The 16,630-nt window shown below is 50.7% G+C and overlaps 4 protein-coding genes across 4 annotated transcripts; 2 read left to right on the top strand and 2 right to left on the bottom strand.

Annotated features, from left to right (window-relative positions):
- Positions 1-50: 50 nt before the first annotated feature.
- COCSADRAFT_166918 (uncharacterized protein) lies at positions 51-4,169 on the top strand (the record flags this gene model as incomplete). Its single annotated transcript, XM_007696954.1, has 4 exons — positions 51-1,439; position 1,584; positions 2,171-4,008; positions 4,059-4,169. 4 exons carry the CDS (start codon positions 51-53, stop codon positions 4,167-4,169), a joined length of 3,339 nt encoding a protein of 1,112 aa, XP_007695144.1.
- Positions 4,170-5,971: 1,802 nt separating this feature from the next.
- COCSADRAFT_32617 (uncharacterized protein) lies at positions 5,972-8,401 on the top strand. Its single transcript, XM_007696153.1, has 4 exons — positions 5,972-6,416; positions 6,469-6,531; positions 6,584-6,964; positions 7,021-8,401. The coding sequence occupies exons 1-4, from the start codon at positions 6,250-6,252 to the stop codon at positions 8,003-8,005; spliced, it is 1,596 nt and encodes a 531-aa protein (XP_007694343.1). The 5' UTR covers positions 5,972-6,249; the 3' UTR covers positions 8,006-8,401.
- Positions 8,402-8,997: 596 nt separating this feature from the next.
- On the bottom strand, positions 8,998-13,214 carry COCSADRAFT_132363 (uncharacterized protein). The gene is made up of 5 exons (XM_007696953.1): positions 13,065-13,214; positions 10,958-12,992; positions 10,730-10,905; positions 10,140-10,669; positions 8,998-10,088 (listed from the first exon to the last, which is right to left on the bottom strand). Exons 1-5 carry the CDS (start codon positions 13,173-13,175, stop codon positions 9,092-9,094), a joined length of 3,849 nt encoding a protein of 1,282 aa, XP_007695143.1. The 5' UTR covers positions 13,176-13,214; the 3' UTR covers positions 8,998-9,091.
- Positions 13,215-14,372: 1,158 nt separating this feature from the next.
- Positions 14,373-16,341, bottom strand: COCSADRAFT_32616 (uncharacterized protein). The gene has a single exon (XM_007696152.1). The coding sequence runs from the start codon at positions 16,332-16,334 to the stop codon at positions 14,553-14,555; it is 1,782 nt and encodes a 593-aa protein (XP_007694342.1). The 5' UTR covers positions 16,335-16,341; the 3' UTR covers positions 14,373-14,552.
- Positions 16,342-16,630: the final 289 nt, after the last annotated feature.

The raw sequence follows: 16,630 nt of genomic DNA, 5'->3' as shown, positions 1-16,630 counted from the left end.
GCATCAATGAAGACGCAACCAGCCCGTCTGCCTATCTCTGACCGGGCGCCATGGAGTTCCTGCCCGCCCTCCAGCATGGCATAGACGACCTCAAGCCCTCGCTGTTTGAACTGCTATCGGAACAACAACTCTCATCGCTGCTCCCCCCGTCGCTGCGCTACCTGCTCGCCGTCGCAACGCCCCGATACCCACGATATTTGCTGCCCATCCTCAATTCCTTCGATGAGGTCTACACGCTGTTGATGCTCCTCGTCGAGCGTCACTTTCTACGCAACTATGGCGGCTCCTTTACCGAGAACTTCTACGGCCTCAAGCGCGCCCGTGTGCTGAGGGTGCGAGGCGGCGAGATCCCCCGCGCTCAGCTCGGCGCATCCGACAGCGTCAGAGAGGCTGTCAAGCTGGGTCGCGACGACGTGTGGAAGAATCTCGCCGTGCTCGTCGGCCTGCCATGGCTCAAGAGAAAGCTGGACGAGGGCTACGATGTCCACGCCGCCCACGCCAACCTCCTCGGCCCCAGCTACAACCGCGAAAGAGAAGGACTCAGAGCCGGCGCAACCATCAAAGAGCGTCTGATGCACTACTACAAGTGGTTTTTGCGCAACATATACCCCAGTGTCAACGCCGCCTACTACTTCTCACTGCTCGTCTTCAACATGGCATACCTGTTTGACGGCACAAAGTATCACTCACCCTTCATGTGGCTCATTGGCTCGAGGATACGTAGACTGGGCGAGGCCGACCACAAGGCAATTGAGCTGGCCACAGCCCCAAGAAACATTGGCCCTGCGCGGCCCGGCGAAGGCGGATCCATCTTCTCACCGAGGAATCTTGCCAGGAGCGTGCAGCCACGATTGTTGAGTTCGCTCAAGATCCTGCTCCCTACAAGCATCTTCGCTCTCAAATTTCTTGAGTGGTGGCATGCCTCGGACTTTGCCCGGCAATTGTCACGGAAGGCAGCGGAGAACATTGAGCTACCACCGCCAATACTTCCTTCGCTACCACCTTCGGCCAAACAACAGGGGTCCAAACAGACGGACGGTTCCGAGAAACCACGACCAACATCATCATCGTCCGACAAAACCCAGCGCATCGATCCCCCAATATCCTCAACCACCCTCCTCCCAATATTGACAGTAGCCTCACCGCCCTCGTCAGCGCTTTGTCCCATTTGTGTGACACCCATTGTCAACCCAACAGCATCGCCCACAGGTTTCGTGTACTGTTATACGTGCATACATCGCTGGGTCGACGGAGAGCATGATCGCCAAACTGCCTTTATGGAGGGCGGTGCTGGATTCCGAGCTGGAGATGACGAAGAGGGAGGCGATGAGGGCTGGGGCAAAGAAGAGGGCAGCCGAGAAGGTAGATGGGAGAGTGGGAAGGGGAGAGATGCGGTGACAGGGAGACGAGTGCTCGGAGGAACCGAGGCACTCAGAAGAGTAGTCGTCTGAGGCTCCAGTTGCAGCGTGATTCTAGACTTGAGCAAGCAGATAATGATACCACCAGCGTTACATGTTTTTTTCGGCAACGTTTGTCCGTCCTTTGTTGCGATTATCACGTGACTATATATGCCAAGTATGCAGAGTAAGCTGCAAGTGTCCGTTGGATTCATACACACACATGCCTAGCTGCATCTCAGCGCCCTTTGCAGATCTTAGCACCAGTCTCGCTGCACCAGTACGAGTAAACTAAACTACATGCATATCCCTCAAGTGACTCATTTCCCATCATGCATTCCTCTCGATACATGTCATGTGACTGTGCTGCACCGCTCTGTAATCTCTAGACTCATAGCCACGGCCCACCGTTCGTGCTAGTGTGGAGAAGATGGATCCCAGATGCAGTAGCGGTTATGCAACGACAGATTCAGGCAGTTCGGAGTCACAAGGCGCACGCAGTGCCGTGCTTGTCATCTGTCAACTCAAACGACGAAGGGCGGAAGCTAGCGCTGCTATTATCACCAACTTCGCTTGGAACTTCCGCATTGGGTTGCAGCACTTTCGCAGCCGATGCCAACTGCCATCCTTTCACTCACACCCCGCTCTCAATCCCTTACTTCTTAAACCTCACTTCTGCCCCAGAATTTGCAAAATTTAATCAAACTTGCGTTGAGGAAAAAACTTCACAAAATTTGGGGGCTTTCCAACCATGTCCCAATCCATACCGACAGGTCACCCTGTCACCAATTTTGCAACCGATGTCACATCGCAAGTAGAGGGCCTTGTTCAAGCGCAGGACATTGCAGAAGAGGCAATTGCTAGAGACCTTGAGCAAGACAATGCATCGTCTTCGGATGATGATTCGTCGTCAGGCTCAGACACCGCGACACAATTTTCCATGATCAACTCTTATCGCCGGCCTTCCTGGGTAAATCCCGGCTCGCGATCAACGGCAATCATCTCCTCAAGCGTACCCGAACGCAGCCACATGTCAACGTCGTGGAAAAAGCACAGTCATCTGTCCAAGAAAGAGAGAGAGCTTGTGCGAAACGAGGAAAAGAGTTTACTTCGCGACAATGATTTGCTACCCCCCAAAAATCCGAGATCTGAGAGTAACGGTCCTTTTGATCGCTTGAGGTCCGACATGCCCATCCTTGGCCTGCGCAAGGTTAAAAGCACTCCAGACGAAGAGAGCGCTATCGAATCCTTGTCTGAGCGAACTGCCCTACTAGGCGCTTCTGCTGGTAACCCAAACCAGCCATATGGCGGCTTGGATACACCAAAGATTATCAAGAAGAAATGGGACGAGGCGGTTGCAGCCGGAAAAATTAACACAACCTGGCAGCGCGAAACAAAAGTCTTGACCAAAACATCAGCGCCACTCATCCTGACCTCCTTACTACAGTACAGTCTTCCCGTAGCTAGTATCTTCACCGTTGGGCACATTGGTAAGACTGAACTCGGAGCTGTGAGTCTGGCTAGTATGACTGCCTCCATCACCGGATATGCAGTATATCAAGGTCTAGCGACTTCCCTCGATACGCTTTGCGCACAAGCCTATGGCTCTGGACGTAAACATCTCGTCGGTCTACAGCTGCAACGCATGCTGTGGTTTTTACTATTAATCACAATTCCAGTCTCAACAATATGGGCATTCGGTACCCAGATCCTGTCCCTCATTGTTCCGGAACAGGAAACGGCACGTCTCGCTGGATTGTACTTGAGAATTCTCATCGCTGGAGGACCTGGCTACGTCGCTTTCGAAAGCGGAAAACGCTACGTTCAAGCACAAGGCATTTTCAACGCTACCATGTATATTCTCCTCATCTGCGCACCGCTCAATGCTTTCTTGAACTGGTTCATGGTATGGCATCTCGGCTGGGGATTCATCGGCGCACCGATTGCAGTCGTCATTACCGAGAGCATGCTGCCCCTCCTCCTATTCCTCTACGTCCGCTTCATCGATGGTTACCAATGCTGGGGCGGATTCGACCGTCGAGCCTTCAACAACTGGATGCCCATGATTAAGCTCGCGCTTCCGGGCTTGGTCATGGTACTTGCCGAGTTCCTCGCCTTTGAGATTCTAACTCTGAGTTCAAGTTGGCTGGGCCCTACTGCGCTTGCCGCACAATCTGTCCTTGGAACGATTACCGGCATCACGTTCCAGATCCCGTTCCCTATGAGTGTTGCTGCCTCGACACGCATTGCCAACTTGATCGGTGCAACCCTTGCCGTACCTGCGAAAACGGCTGCAAAGGTAGCTGTTTTTGCGTCTGTTTTGGTAGGCGTATTCAACCTGCTGTTCCTTTCTCTACTTCGAGAAACTATCCCGCGATTATTTACTCCCGATGAAGAGGTCATTGCCATGGTGGCCAATCTTCTCCCCCTTTGCGCTACTTTCCAAGTCGTCGATGCACTCGCCGCCAACTGCAACGGTATACTGCGTGGACTGGGCCGACAAGAAATTGGTGGTTATGTGGGCTTGTTCGCATACTACGTTGTCGGAATTCCAATCAGCTTTGGTACTGGATTCGGACCGTTACAATGGGGACTATACGGCCTTTGGACTGTAAGTAACACCAAATTTGAACAGATTGTAAAAATACTAATGCGATATAGGGTCCTGCCATTGCACTTGCCATTGTCTCAGCAATTGAAGGCTGGTTTATCTGGCAGACGAGCTGGGAAGATGCCGTTGAAGACGCAAAGGCGCGCAATTCTACCAATTAATTCTGCCACAAAAATATCTTTTTTTCCTCGTATTTAGCGAAAATGACTTCATGTTTAGAGCATGCAGAGATGACTTGATGTAAGATCAAGAGTAGCCCTAGGGTTGTAATGTGTGTGTACGGCACAAGTCACACGAATTTTTTTTTTTTTATTCTTTAGCCTTGTTTTCTCATTTAGACCACATCTGTGTTGATTAACACGCCTCTTCAGTCACGAGATAAGCCATCAGCATCACTGTTTCCGTGAACAATTCTAATCTATCCACCGCTCCCAGGCATGGGATCCAGCATTAAGGTACACGACTATTGCATTGATTCTGTACTACTTCGGACTCAGCGGATTACAAATTATGAATGAAGAAGGAGAACTGCAATATCTGCTTCAGACTCGTTTTGGCTCATGTTGTAAAGTCAAACCACATGATATCATTCTTCCCTACAGCATACCTCAAGGGGTCGCTGGCCTGAATTCCGCGTGAACCTAGCGTCGACTTTGCAAACCAAAAGAGTCCTCTTTCAAACGCTTATCATCTTTATTCCGTTCCCTAACGGCTCTAATTCCGCTCAAGAGATCCTGTCTGATTGGCGTTTTACAATGTCCAAGCCCTACGTTGTGTCTATGCTTGGTTCTTAGTAATAATTTCCTATTGAGGCTGAGCATAAAAAGGCAACGGCCCTATTGGCCGGTTACCCGGCAGTGTGAGACTTCCACGCGGGCAAGGATTATGCTTCTAGAGCTCATGGAGATTGTTTGCTTAGGTTCCCTCCTGCGGGTCAGTATGTACCTGCATATCATCTCCACAAACTCATACTAAGTATACACCCCTTTTTCGTACATATTTGTGCCCAATACCAAGACTCAAGTGCACATACTTTTTTAAACTTCAAACCATAGATATCAAAGCGAACTAACTAGTGGTCCCAATCATCCTCAACATGCCGTGCTTCACATACAAAGAGCCGACCATCTTCTTGGATCGGCATCTGCAAACGGCATACTGCGCACTTCACAAGGGCGGTTGCGCCCTCAGCCCTTAGCCCTTTCTATATCCCCACTGGACAACTACTTGAAGCCTTGCCGAGCCGGGCTAATGCAAACATCGGCGGATTTATTCCTGTCGCACATCAAGCGTTTCAGGTATCGCCACTAAGAAATGAGACCCTGTTTGAGGATCTGCGGCGGTGCACTAGTAGCAACGGTGGCGTGAGTGCGCGCCCCGCCAACATTTCCACCAACTTTAGGCATCATGGGCTGTTGTCGATCAGCTTCTATTGAAAAGATGCCAGCGGCTCGTGCGACGACGTCCAGACTGCCATTGACCGTATTCCCCGACATCTCAAAACGCTTGGCCATCCCGATTCGGGACCACCATGACAGCATGCAGAATGCTAATGTGACGAAGGATAGTACTACTTTCATCTCGCATCATAACGTTTCGCCTATTTGAGGGAAGAGGCGCATCCCGCATGGCAGCTTGTACACAGGGTATCCTGTGCAGCGTGCCAAAGTAGTTGTGCGTAAGTACCAAGTTGCGCTGCGTGTGAAAGTATGTATGGGAAGCGCTGCAACATAGTAATATGAACGCACCACTTACGTACAAAAGCCAATCCCTATGGATCTGTAGCAGGCCTCATACATACGCTTCTCCACGTTTTGCAAGACTACTGCGACGTGTCGCAAAAACATGAACCACCGAGCAATGCTAATCCCAGTCTGTCAGACGCGTAACCTGCTTGGTAATGGAACCCTTGTGGCCAAGAAGTATACACTCTTTCTGTATCTCTTTTTAATCCATATCAATCCGTGCCTGAACAGCTTCATCCACTCTCCAGACCGGATCTCATTTCGCTTTTTGTCTTTTTCTTCTTACTTTCTCTCGGGATAGTTTTTTTGTTTGCTTCGCTTCTTTATGCCAACTGGTTTGGCAACACTGCTGGACGGTTTCTTATCTGCTGCTATTTACTGAATTTTTTCCAATCACCAACGATCGTTATACACTGGAGTTATATCTGAAAAAGAGGAGGCTCTGGTAGTTCTTCGTATAAGAAAACACAAAAACGATAAATCGAACTCGGCAAAGATGGGTTGGGGCATACTTGAAAGCTCGCGCGCAGCTTTTCCTCGCGGCACATCACTCGTAGGAGTGGTTGACAAGAAGGTCGTCTCTGATAACGACTCTATTAATCAAGCAGAGGTTGTAGCGCGCTCTCCTGAGCCCAGCGACGACCCAAATGACCCCCTCAACTGGTAAGCGATTTGCTCAACAGCGCCATCTGAAACCACCCGCTGACTTTTGCAGGTCTCTCACATGGAAGTGTGTGCACCTTTTCGTCCTGGCCTTCGGCTCTGCAATCACCAATGCGTAGGTGTTCCATGTTGATACTCATGTGTGGACATATGCTGATACCCAACAGAACAACCACTATGCTCACACCTGGCCTCGAGCCTCTGACTGAGAAGCTACAAAGCAACGATAGCGATATCTCAACATGGATCATCACTGCACCTACTTTTTGGACATCAGCTGCAGCCTTTATTGCTGTCGCCGGAACAGACATCTGGGGAAGACGACCGTTCTACGTTTGGAGCGCTGTCTTCCTTGCTCTGGCAAATTTTGCTGGCTTCTTCTCGACCGACTTCCGCATGCTAGTAATTGCACGAACGGCAGGAGGTCTCTTCTCTGCCCCTCTCTTCACGCTCCTTACTGCTAGTATTAGCGACATTTTCTTTGTCAACCAGCGTGGCCGATCCATCGCTGTATGGAACCTTATGCTGAACTCTGGAGCACAACTTGGGTTAGTTGTCTACCCTGATCCAACTGAAGAATTCCACTAACATGCAAACCTCATAGTCAAATCATCGCCGGTGTCGTCACAGACAGCTTCGGCGTGTCCTCCAACTTCCTCATTACAGGTTTCATGTACACCGGCTTGATCCCCCTCTTCTACTTTACCGTGTTCGAATCCGCCTACTTCAACCGCAAGAACGAGCCCGTCACTACCATTGTTGTGCAGCCTGACAAGCTGAGGAGCGAGTGGGACGAGGAAGATCTCAAGGGCTCGAACGTACCCGCAAAGAAGTCGTACGGCCAGCAACTCACCCTCTTCAACGGCCGCCTCTCCAATAAGTCCTTCTTCAAGGGAATCATCAAGCCCTTCGGCCTCATCACCTCGCCCATCGTCATCTATAGCTGCTTCCTCAACGCCGCCATCTTCTTCTTCCTCGTCGGCATGTCCACCTTCATGTCCATCCTCCTCTCCGCACCCCCATACGACCTCGGCCCCAGCGAAATCGGCATGACCAACCTCCCCCTCTTCGTCGTCGGCCTCCTCGCCGGTCCCCTCTTCGGCTGGCTCTCCGACTCCTCCGTCGGCCTCATGGCGCGCTACAACGGCACCAAGAAAGGAATGGTAGAACCCGAATTCCGTCTCGTCCTCCTCGTCCTCTCCACCCCCGTTACAATGGCCGGCCTCATCGGTCTTGGTGCCTCGTTCCAGAACGGACTGCCCTTGGCTTGGATCCTTGTCTGGATGACCGTTACGAACGTCGGCAGCGTCTCCGCTATCCAAATCGCAGTCTCGTACGTTATTGACTGCCACCCGGAGCACTCTGCCCAAGCCTTCTCGTCTGTCAACCTCATCAGTGCCGCCGTTGTCACCGTCGGCCTGGGTCCCATGATCGAGTGGCTCATGTCTGCAGGCCCCGTGGTCGTTTTCGGCGCCATGGCCGGCACCGCCGCTGGCGTCACCGCGTTGGCCATTCCCATGTATGTGTTTGGCAAGAAGATCCGCGCCTGGTATGAGAATGCGTCTTGGGCTCAGCGTCTCCTCGATTAGGCCTGCAAGACAACAGCCTGTTTGTGTGGAATGGTGGGGTTGCGCCCCTTTACTACTACTAACGAAGAGACGCGATGTATCGCACGACACGAACGATTATTTTATCACACGCTACTACGTTTCTTGGACACTGCAACGAGGCACATGGGCGATTGTAGGATTTTCTTTTTACATAGTCTACATAGGTCGTATGTAGAACGCACTTTCTTTATTTTTCTTCTTTAACCAGTTATCTCTTCTGAGATACTTCTAGGTTTCTACAACCAACCCCTTTTTTCTATCTCCTTCTTGTCTATAACTCCAGTCATTACCTCGAGAAGCACAACCAACACCCTTTCCCACCCTTACCTACAGTTTACCTAGTCAATCCTTAACTATCAAAGTTTGCTTCCCCAATCGTTCTTTCCTCTTGCTGAAAAAAAAACGTCTGTTTGACTCTATTGTTTGAACTCTGTCGTTTGACCTTCCCCCCCTCCCCCCAAAAAAAAAGAGTAAAATCCTTCACATATTCAAAGGACTATACACGCTACACCCAGGGATCCTCCCTACCTAAGGAGGGGGCTTGCAATCGAACTTCCCGCGACACAATACGTTTCGTATCGCTATACGCGCAGAAAGCTAGCGTTTGGTTGGTAATTGTGGGGATGACTGCGGAATTTAAAGGGCGGGTTGGCGGGGAGGCAGGAGCGGAAAGGTGCCGGTGGGCAGGGATGGTGGGGCCGGGTCACGGAAGGGGAAGAAGGCCAAGGGACAGGGGTGGTTGGTTAGTTGGTGTTTCAAAGGGTTGAGGAAACGAAGGAGTGCACAGTATTAGGGTGAGTTTCGAGGGTGAGGGTTTGTGATGCGTGAGGTCAAGTTCAAGTTTCCATAACTAGGCTTTTTGTACATAGTAATTATGATTTTTGCAAGCCAGAATCAATACGAGGAGAAAAGGAAGATCAAGCTCACAAACAGTCAACAGAAAGAACTAACTAGTAGTTTTGAATAGTTAATGGCGAACTTTTTTGGAAAATAAACAATAATCTAGGTATCTAACTCCCCCCAACTTTTGTCCTCATATACAAATATATACAAATGTTTTTTTTACTACGCCAAACTCTGCGCTTCGCACATCTTCTTATACAACGTGCCACTACCCGTCAGCAACTCCGCATGCGTGCCCTGCTCCACGATTCTACCCCCATAAAACACACAAATGACATCTGCATCTTTGATTGTCGACAGACGATGCGCCACTGCAACCGTAATGCGGTCACCGTCATTCGCCGCCTCCGCCAGCGCATTCTGCACGATCTTTTCGCTCTCGGTGTCGAGCGCGCTGGTCGCCTCGTCAAGCAGCAAAATGCGTGGATTACGGATTAGTGCGCGTGCAATGGCGATGCGTTGGCGCTGGCCGCCGGAGAGCTGAGTGCCGTTAGGCCCGGCGGCAGTATTCACGCCTTCAGGCAGCGAAGAGACAAAGTCCCAAGCGTTTGCGGCGCGGAGGGCGCGCTCGATGTCTGCGTCTGAGACGGTGCTGGTGTCGAGGATGGTGTTGGCGGTGGGGTTGGAGATGCCGAGGGCGATGTTTTCGCGGATTGTGCCTTGGAATAAGGTGGGTTCTTGTTGGACGAGGCCGACTTGGGCGCGGTACTTGCGCGGGTTGATGGTGGTGAGGTCTTGGGAGCCGAGGAGGACGGCACCGCTCGAGGGGTCGTAGAAGCGTTCTAGCATGGAGACTATGGTGGATTTTCCGCAGCCCGAGGCGCCGACTAGGGCGATGAATTGGCCTCTGCGGGCTTCGAGGTTGATGTTTTTGAGGACGGGGGCGTGTGGGCGGAGAGGATAGGCAAAGCTTGTTTCGGCGAGTTGCAGAGAGCCTTCTGGGTCGGGGCTGTTGTCCTTGTTTTGGGGTGTTTCTTGAACGACTGGTTGGAGTTGCCTAAGCCAGAAGATAGCGTTGGCGCCGTTTTTGCCTTTGGTGATACTGGTTGAGAATTGGAATATTTGAGATGTCGATTGTGCGCAGAAGAAGACGGCCATGTAGGAAACGAAGAAGTCGAAGATAGTGATTTCCCGAGAGGCAACGAGTCGACATCCGTACCTAGGCGTGCATGTTAGATTTTGAACTCCAAACAATCATGTGAAAACATACCAAAATCCGAGAGCCATAAACCAGTACTCCGAGGCTTGAGTCAAAGCAAACCAAAACATAACAAACAGAAGCGGCTGTCGTGATCCTTTCACTGCTTGATCCAATTCAGACGTGTATCGATCCAGGATCGCTCTCTCAATTCCTAGAGAAGACACTGTTCGGATAGCTGTTGTTGATTCCGAGGCAATTGCAGAGCTCGTCGACAACCGCTTGGCAACAAGACGGTCAAGCCTGCCATCAAGAATCATCTTGAACCATCCAAAGCCAATGACGGCAGGCATTCCTGCAAGGACGATGACCAAGCCGAGCTTCCAGGCGTACACGATACCTAGAATAGAGCAGATCATAATACTCAGTGCGGCAATGAGGATGAATCCAATGTTGAAGCCCATCAATTCGAATACAGCCTGGGGGTAGGCATCGATACGGCTGGTGAGTGCTCCGATGTTGTTTTCCGAGCGATCAAAGTACTCGATATCCTGGCGGAGAATGTCGTTGAAGATTTGTTTTCGCAGATTGTGCGCCAAAGCCTAGAGCGGTTTGATCAGTAAGTTGAATATTGCCACGAATATTCACAAGGCACTACTCACCTGTGCAAGTGTATTTGTTCCCCACCCCATTGCATAATAGGAGAACAAACAAGCACCGGCAAGGGCAACAAACATGGCTGCGAAGAAGTCACCCTTGTCAGTCATTTCATTTCCAGTCAGAGTGAAAACGTCGATCATGTAGGCCATGAGAATGGCTTGGCCAGGAAACAAGCCCGCTGGAAAACGGTTAGTGGTTGCACGGCAGTGTGTGATAATAGGAGAACATACCAGACAGGAAACAACCGGAAAACATGGCCAAGTACGCCCATTTCAGATCCGGGGTCTCGTAGATAAGGCGCCAGATGGTAGCAAGCAATCCAAGTTGATTCGTGCCTTCGTCGCTATACCTACCAGCTCCAGCTTGTGTGCGGATACTTGCTGCATTGGTAGTCGAGCGATAAAGCGCGCCTTCTTTCTCTTCAGGATCGTCCTTTAGCGACTTTTCGTCGGATACTTCCACTTCCGTGCCCTCTGGAGAGTCTTCGCCTTCAACAGTAAGTTGTTGGATGGTAACGAGACGCGAATACGCTCCGTTCATAGCGAGGAGCTCGTTGTGCGTTCCTTGTTCGACAATCTCTCCTTTGGACATGACGACGATGTTGTGCGCATTGCGGACGGTGGCTAGCTTGTGCGCAATAACGATGGTGGTGCGACCGGCGGAAGCTTGGTCAAGAGCCTGTTGGACGATTCCCTCAGCATGGGGGTCGAGTGCGCTGGTTGCTTCATCCAGCAAGAGGACCCTGGGGTTCGATACGAGACTTCGTGCAATGGCGATACGCTGCTTCTGACCGCCGGAAAGTAGACCTCCGCGCTGACCGATCTCTGTGTCGTAACCATGGGGGAGTTGCTCGATGAAGTCGTGAGCGTAAGCGGTTTTGGCGGCGGCTACAACGTGCTTCATCTGCTCTTCTTTCGAAGCCTTTTCCAGATCGGTACCGTAGAGTCCATTGGCAATATTGTCGAAAACGGATCCACGGAATAGAACAGGTTCCTGCTGCACCAGACGGACGTTCCTTCGCAGCCAGGAAATATTCAATGAGTCGATGGATCGACCATCAAGCTTGATAGTTCCTGATGCAGGGTTATACCAACGCTGCAAAAGACCGACTATAGTGCTCTTTCCGGATCCGCTGTGGCCCACAAGAGCTGTAACCTTGCCTGCTGGTGCGCGAAGGGAGAAGCTCTTGAGCACAGTGACATCGCGTCGAGTTGGGTAGGCGAATACAACATTCTCAAGCTCGACGTCTCCGGTGATTGAAGCTGGCTGTTCACCCGACGGATCCATGGGGTCAATGGCTGTCTTTCGGTCGATGACCACATAGAGCTGGGCGGCCGCAGATGCAGCTCGAGTGAATTCGATAGAATGAGGAGCCAGTTGAGTGATGCTGAGCGCGGCGATAACGACCGACAACAAGACTGTAAAGACATCTCCGCTGTTCGCGATCTCCCCACTGGCAAGCATGTGGATACCTCTCCAGAAGGCAAGTGCGTTGCCCAGGTAGATGATGGTGTACTCAGCCGAGAACAAGATACCGAAGAGAGGTGAAATCTTATTGCCATAGCGGTGCGCTTGCACAAGAAACCCGTCGAACCTGTTGACCAATTCCGCCCTCATGTCGAATGCATGAACAGTACGGATGCTAGCGATGACTCCCTCAGCGAAGGAATTGGCATCAGCGTACCTTTCCAGAATTTTGGCCTCGTAACCGGCTTCGATGAAAGCGCAGCCAATCATGACACCAACTGTCAAAGGCGCGATGCCGCAAATGATGAGCGTAAGCTTCCAATTGGTAACGAAGGCGATGATGAAGGAGCTCAAGAAAGCTGCTAGGCCTTGGATAGTGAGTCCTAATTTCTCCGCAATACCAGCTTGGACAAGGCGACCATTGGAGTATGCTTGAGTTGCAATCGATCCACTGGTCCCAAGGTCAAAATAGGCGACCTCTTGTCGTAAGGCGGCCTTTAGGTACTCATGTCGAATGTTTCGTACGATCCGGTACGCGCTAAATGTGAGTAGGAAGTTGTAGATGTATGCCACTACCATTCTGCCAACGCCCAAAAGGAAGAAGTACAGCGCGAGCTTCGCACTCGACGACCGCAAGCTCTCTGCCGCCGCATTTCCTGTGTCGAAGTCCGTAAACTCAGTGACGAATTTTCCGAATATTATGTTTTGGGAGGCAATCCCGACCCCAGACGCACATGCAGCAATGCCAGCAATGCCAATCATAATCAAGTCTGTAGTTTGTGCATACTTGAAGACCCTCTGTTTTACGAAGAGATCGCATAAAGATCAGTGACATGGTTCATTTTCCAATCATCATGAGAGCTTACGTACCCAGTATGCTTTCCACGCGCCCATAGGCGCGGGTTCGTTTGAGATGATGCTCTCTTTTTCCATCTCCACAGTCGAGCTGGTACTCTTTTCGCCGCCGCTTGTGAAACCCATTATAGTAGTACTGTTGACAGTAAGAACATAGAAAAAAGGTTGTCGAAATTAAGTTGGACTTTTAAAGAGGAAAAATATGGGATTAACAAGGGAGGAGAAGATCAACTACTGCAAGGACGATATGAGACAAAAGATCTAGATGGTTAATACTGGAACGACGATATACCTCGCACCAACAACCCGCCCCCAGCATTCTTAAAAAGGGCGTCAAGAAACTAAGGGCGCAAAAGTCCTAAGCACCATCGGTAATTCACATGGCCACCAAACGTCAATCTGCCGGCTTATAGTTCACCCCAGTCGTAAGATGTGCTTCATGGTGACAGGTTCAAAACGACTTGGCAGCGGTTTTGACGGGTGTGTTTCGCTGCAAGAGCAGGGGGAGTGGGGCTACTAGGTTGTCTGAGAGCTGCGTTCATATACGCGGAGGAGAACATGATTAGCAGAGAGCGCACCCAGGGGACCCACCGGCATCACTTCGGGCCGTTCCCTACTAGTAAGTATCGTGCAGTGGGTACTTACACTGGGGGTTCCTCAGGTTCGCAAGGCAAAACACGCTTCAAAGAACGGTATTCAAAACGACCTCCTAGGCCGGGATCCTGCAGATCACTGACGATTCAGGGTCTGCCGTCTGAGGGGGTTATGTGAGAAGCTTGGGTATTGTTGGGGGTGGGTCGGACAGTCCGGGGGTTTGTTCGTGGGTTTTCCTGAGTAGCGGGCATTGATACGAGCCGACAATGCCAACCGTATAGCTCACCGGAAAGCACCTCATGATTCGTCTTGGCTATGACATGTTCATTCACTATAAGCGGGAGGAAGAATAAGCGAGGGGCTTTTTACGCCCTTATCCGTTACCGTATCACCGTTGGGTGTGTGGAACAATATGTACATGTGCTTGCGGCATCTGGCGGATGCCGATACGGCAGTCTGTGATTGGTGTAGTAGGCGTACCATGCATCTGATGCGTACATCGTATATGGTGAAGGGCTCATCGGTTTGCAGTACTACCCTGATTTTCTCATCGCTTGATGATGTGCTAGTTCTTGCTAGCGAAGAGTGACTGTCGGATACGTGAGAGCCGGTCATGCTTATACCGGAAGCGCACCTCTCCCATGTCTAGTACGCGACCCAATTACGGGCCGGCTCGTGGTGAGTATACACTTTCATCACTTTAACTTTATTTTAAAGTAATAAAAATATCTTGAAGCTACGTCATAGTTGTCACCGCTAGGTGGCTTGCGCGTCGGTACTTTTGATTATCTATCGTAGATGTTTCGGCCGTGTTCATTACATAGAAACAAAAAAAAGTATATACATACAAGCATTAATCCAGATTTAACCTGCGGACTTTTCGAATTCCAATCCACCGTCTTCATCCCCTCACCCAAAAACCTCAATCATAGCCCCCCTCCATCTCTCGCCCCACCTACTCAACGCATACAGTGCAGCCAAGCCCGTAGTAACACTCCAAAGACCCAAGATTGTCATTAGCCACCCATTCCCAATTGCAGTGAGAATCGGCTCTGCCACTACAGCGCCCACAAATGAGCAAATATTCCGCACAAAATTGTTCAGCGCGATTCCGCTTGCAGCCCGTCTGGGCATGAACTCTGTCAATATAGTATTCACAAGAGCGAACACCAACATGCTGCCGATGCCAAAGAAGAAGTTGCTAATCATGGGCACAATCCAATAAATCCCATGCTGAGCCGTCCAACCATACACGATCAGTGCAGCAGGCCACAGAGTAGCAGCGATCCAAGCATTTTCCCTTATGCGGTCAAGGGGTCGAAAGATGAGTTTGCCGTTTTCGTCGTAGCGCCCTGCTTTGCAGGCTTCACGGTGCATGATGGAGTCGAGCCAGCGGCCGCCGTAGATGGAAGCGAGGAGGTAGCCTGCAGAGTTTGGGATGTAAAGTAGACCGACGATGAGGGTTGAGAAGGAATATGGGGAACCGGAGAAGGTCTTCTGAATACTGATATTGAGAATGTAGAGAGAGCCGAAGGTTATGCTCGCTGAATATACGGTAAGAAGAACAGGTGGGAAGCGAAGCCAAGTTATTATACGAAGTGGGTCGATGAATATATGGCGGAGGTGCAGGATTATGCTCTTAGTTTTCTGTACGGTTGAGGCGTGTGTGGTGCTTCTTCGAAGAGCCGCATCGGGCTCTTTTTCTCTGTCATCGCTTGAAGGTGATGCAGCAGGGCCCCTAGATGGTTTACCGTCCCGATGTAATGTTTCTGGTAGGGCGAAAATGATAAAAATCACCGTGAGGCCTCCATATATGACTAGAAACCATTGCGTGCTTCGCCATCCCAGTTCTGCTCCGAGCACACCTCCAATAATCGGAGCAAAGAGAGGTCCGCAGAGTGGACCAAGGTAGAACAAGCCCATTGCTGCGCCTCTTTCTTTCGTGTGCCAGATGTCTGCGATGGTTCCAGCACCCACTGCTTGCACAGAGGCGGCTGCACCTCCACACAGAACGCGGCAGACAATCAACATGTGGATTGTTGTGCTGACTGCTGCGAGTATACCGAAAATAACGAATAAAATAAATGAGGTAATGTAAATGGTTCGTCGGCCCAGCCGTTCTGAAAAGGAACTCCACCATAATGGGAAAATGCCCATGCTGAGCATGTACACAGCGACGGACATGTTGGTTACAGTCTCGGTCGCTCGAAAAGCTTTACTGATGTCTTGGAGTACCGGCATGACAATCGCAGAGCCCATTGGTCCAGCCATGGCACAAAAAGCAACAATGAAAGTAAGTAGCCATTTCGTTTGTCGGGCATAGTGCTGGGGATTTTCCACTTCGGGAATAAGGGCGAAGCGTGCGAGAAGCCCACGGCGTTGGAAACGAGGAATTATCACAGGATCCGGTATAGCTGATGTTGTTCTCGTCAGGTCTGTTGATGGTTCTCTTGTGTTCGATGGCCGTGGTTGTCCCGTCGTGATCGTGGAGTGATGTGACGTAGTCGAAGAGCTTGAGGACGCAGTTGCTGTCGCGCTATCTTGCGCAACTGCCTTTCTTTCTTCAAAAACATTGTTCTCTAATTTTTCCGGTGTTTTTGCGTTCACATCTATCTCATGGTTGGCATTTCGGTCGAAAGTCGGCTCCGGGGTTAATATCCTGGGTGGCGATCTTGATGCCTCAGATACCATATTTAGTCGCAAACATGAAAAATGTAACAAGAAGAAAAAGAAAGGGGGGGAAGTTGAGATATTATCCAAGATGTATAGTGTTGAATGGTCGGTTTCAATAAGCACGCTATTGTTCCCGTATGCACAATCGCTTCTCCGACAGGCGTGTCAGTGGCAGTGTCGTAATGCCTCGGCTGCTTGCAGCCGCAGCCTTGGGCTCTAGCAATCTCCCTCACTAACGCGGATGTGTTGCCTCTTCCGGTGCTGCGATGAGCGTGGATCGGAAATGAACGCAAAGAAATTTCAGTGCTCTCTAG

Source organism: Bipolaris sorokiniana (assembly GCF_000338995.1).
Source record: "Bipolaris sorokiniana ND90Pr unplaced genomic scaffold COCSAscaffold_1, whole genome shotgun sequence".
NCBI classification, from domain to species: domain Eukaryota; kingdom Fungi; phylum Ascomycota; class Dothideomycetes; order Pleosporales; family Pleosporaceae; genus Bipolaris; species Bipolaris sorokiniana.
Note: the sequence above shows the minus strand (reverse complement) of the source record. Positions and strands in the feature narration are given on the sequence as shown.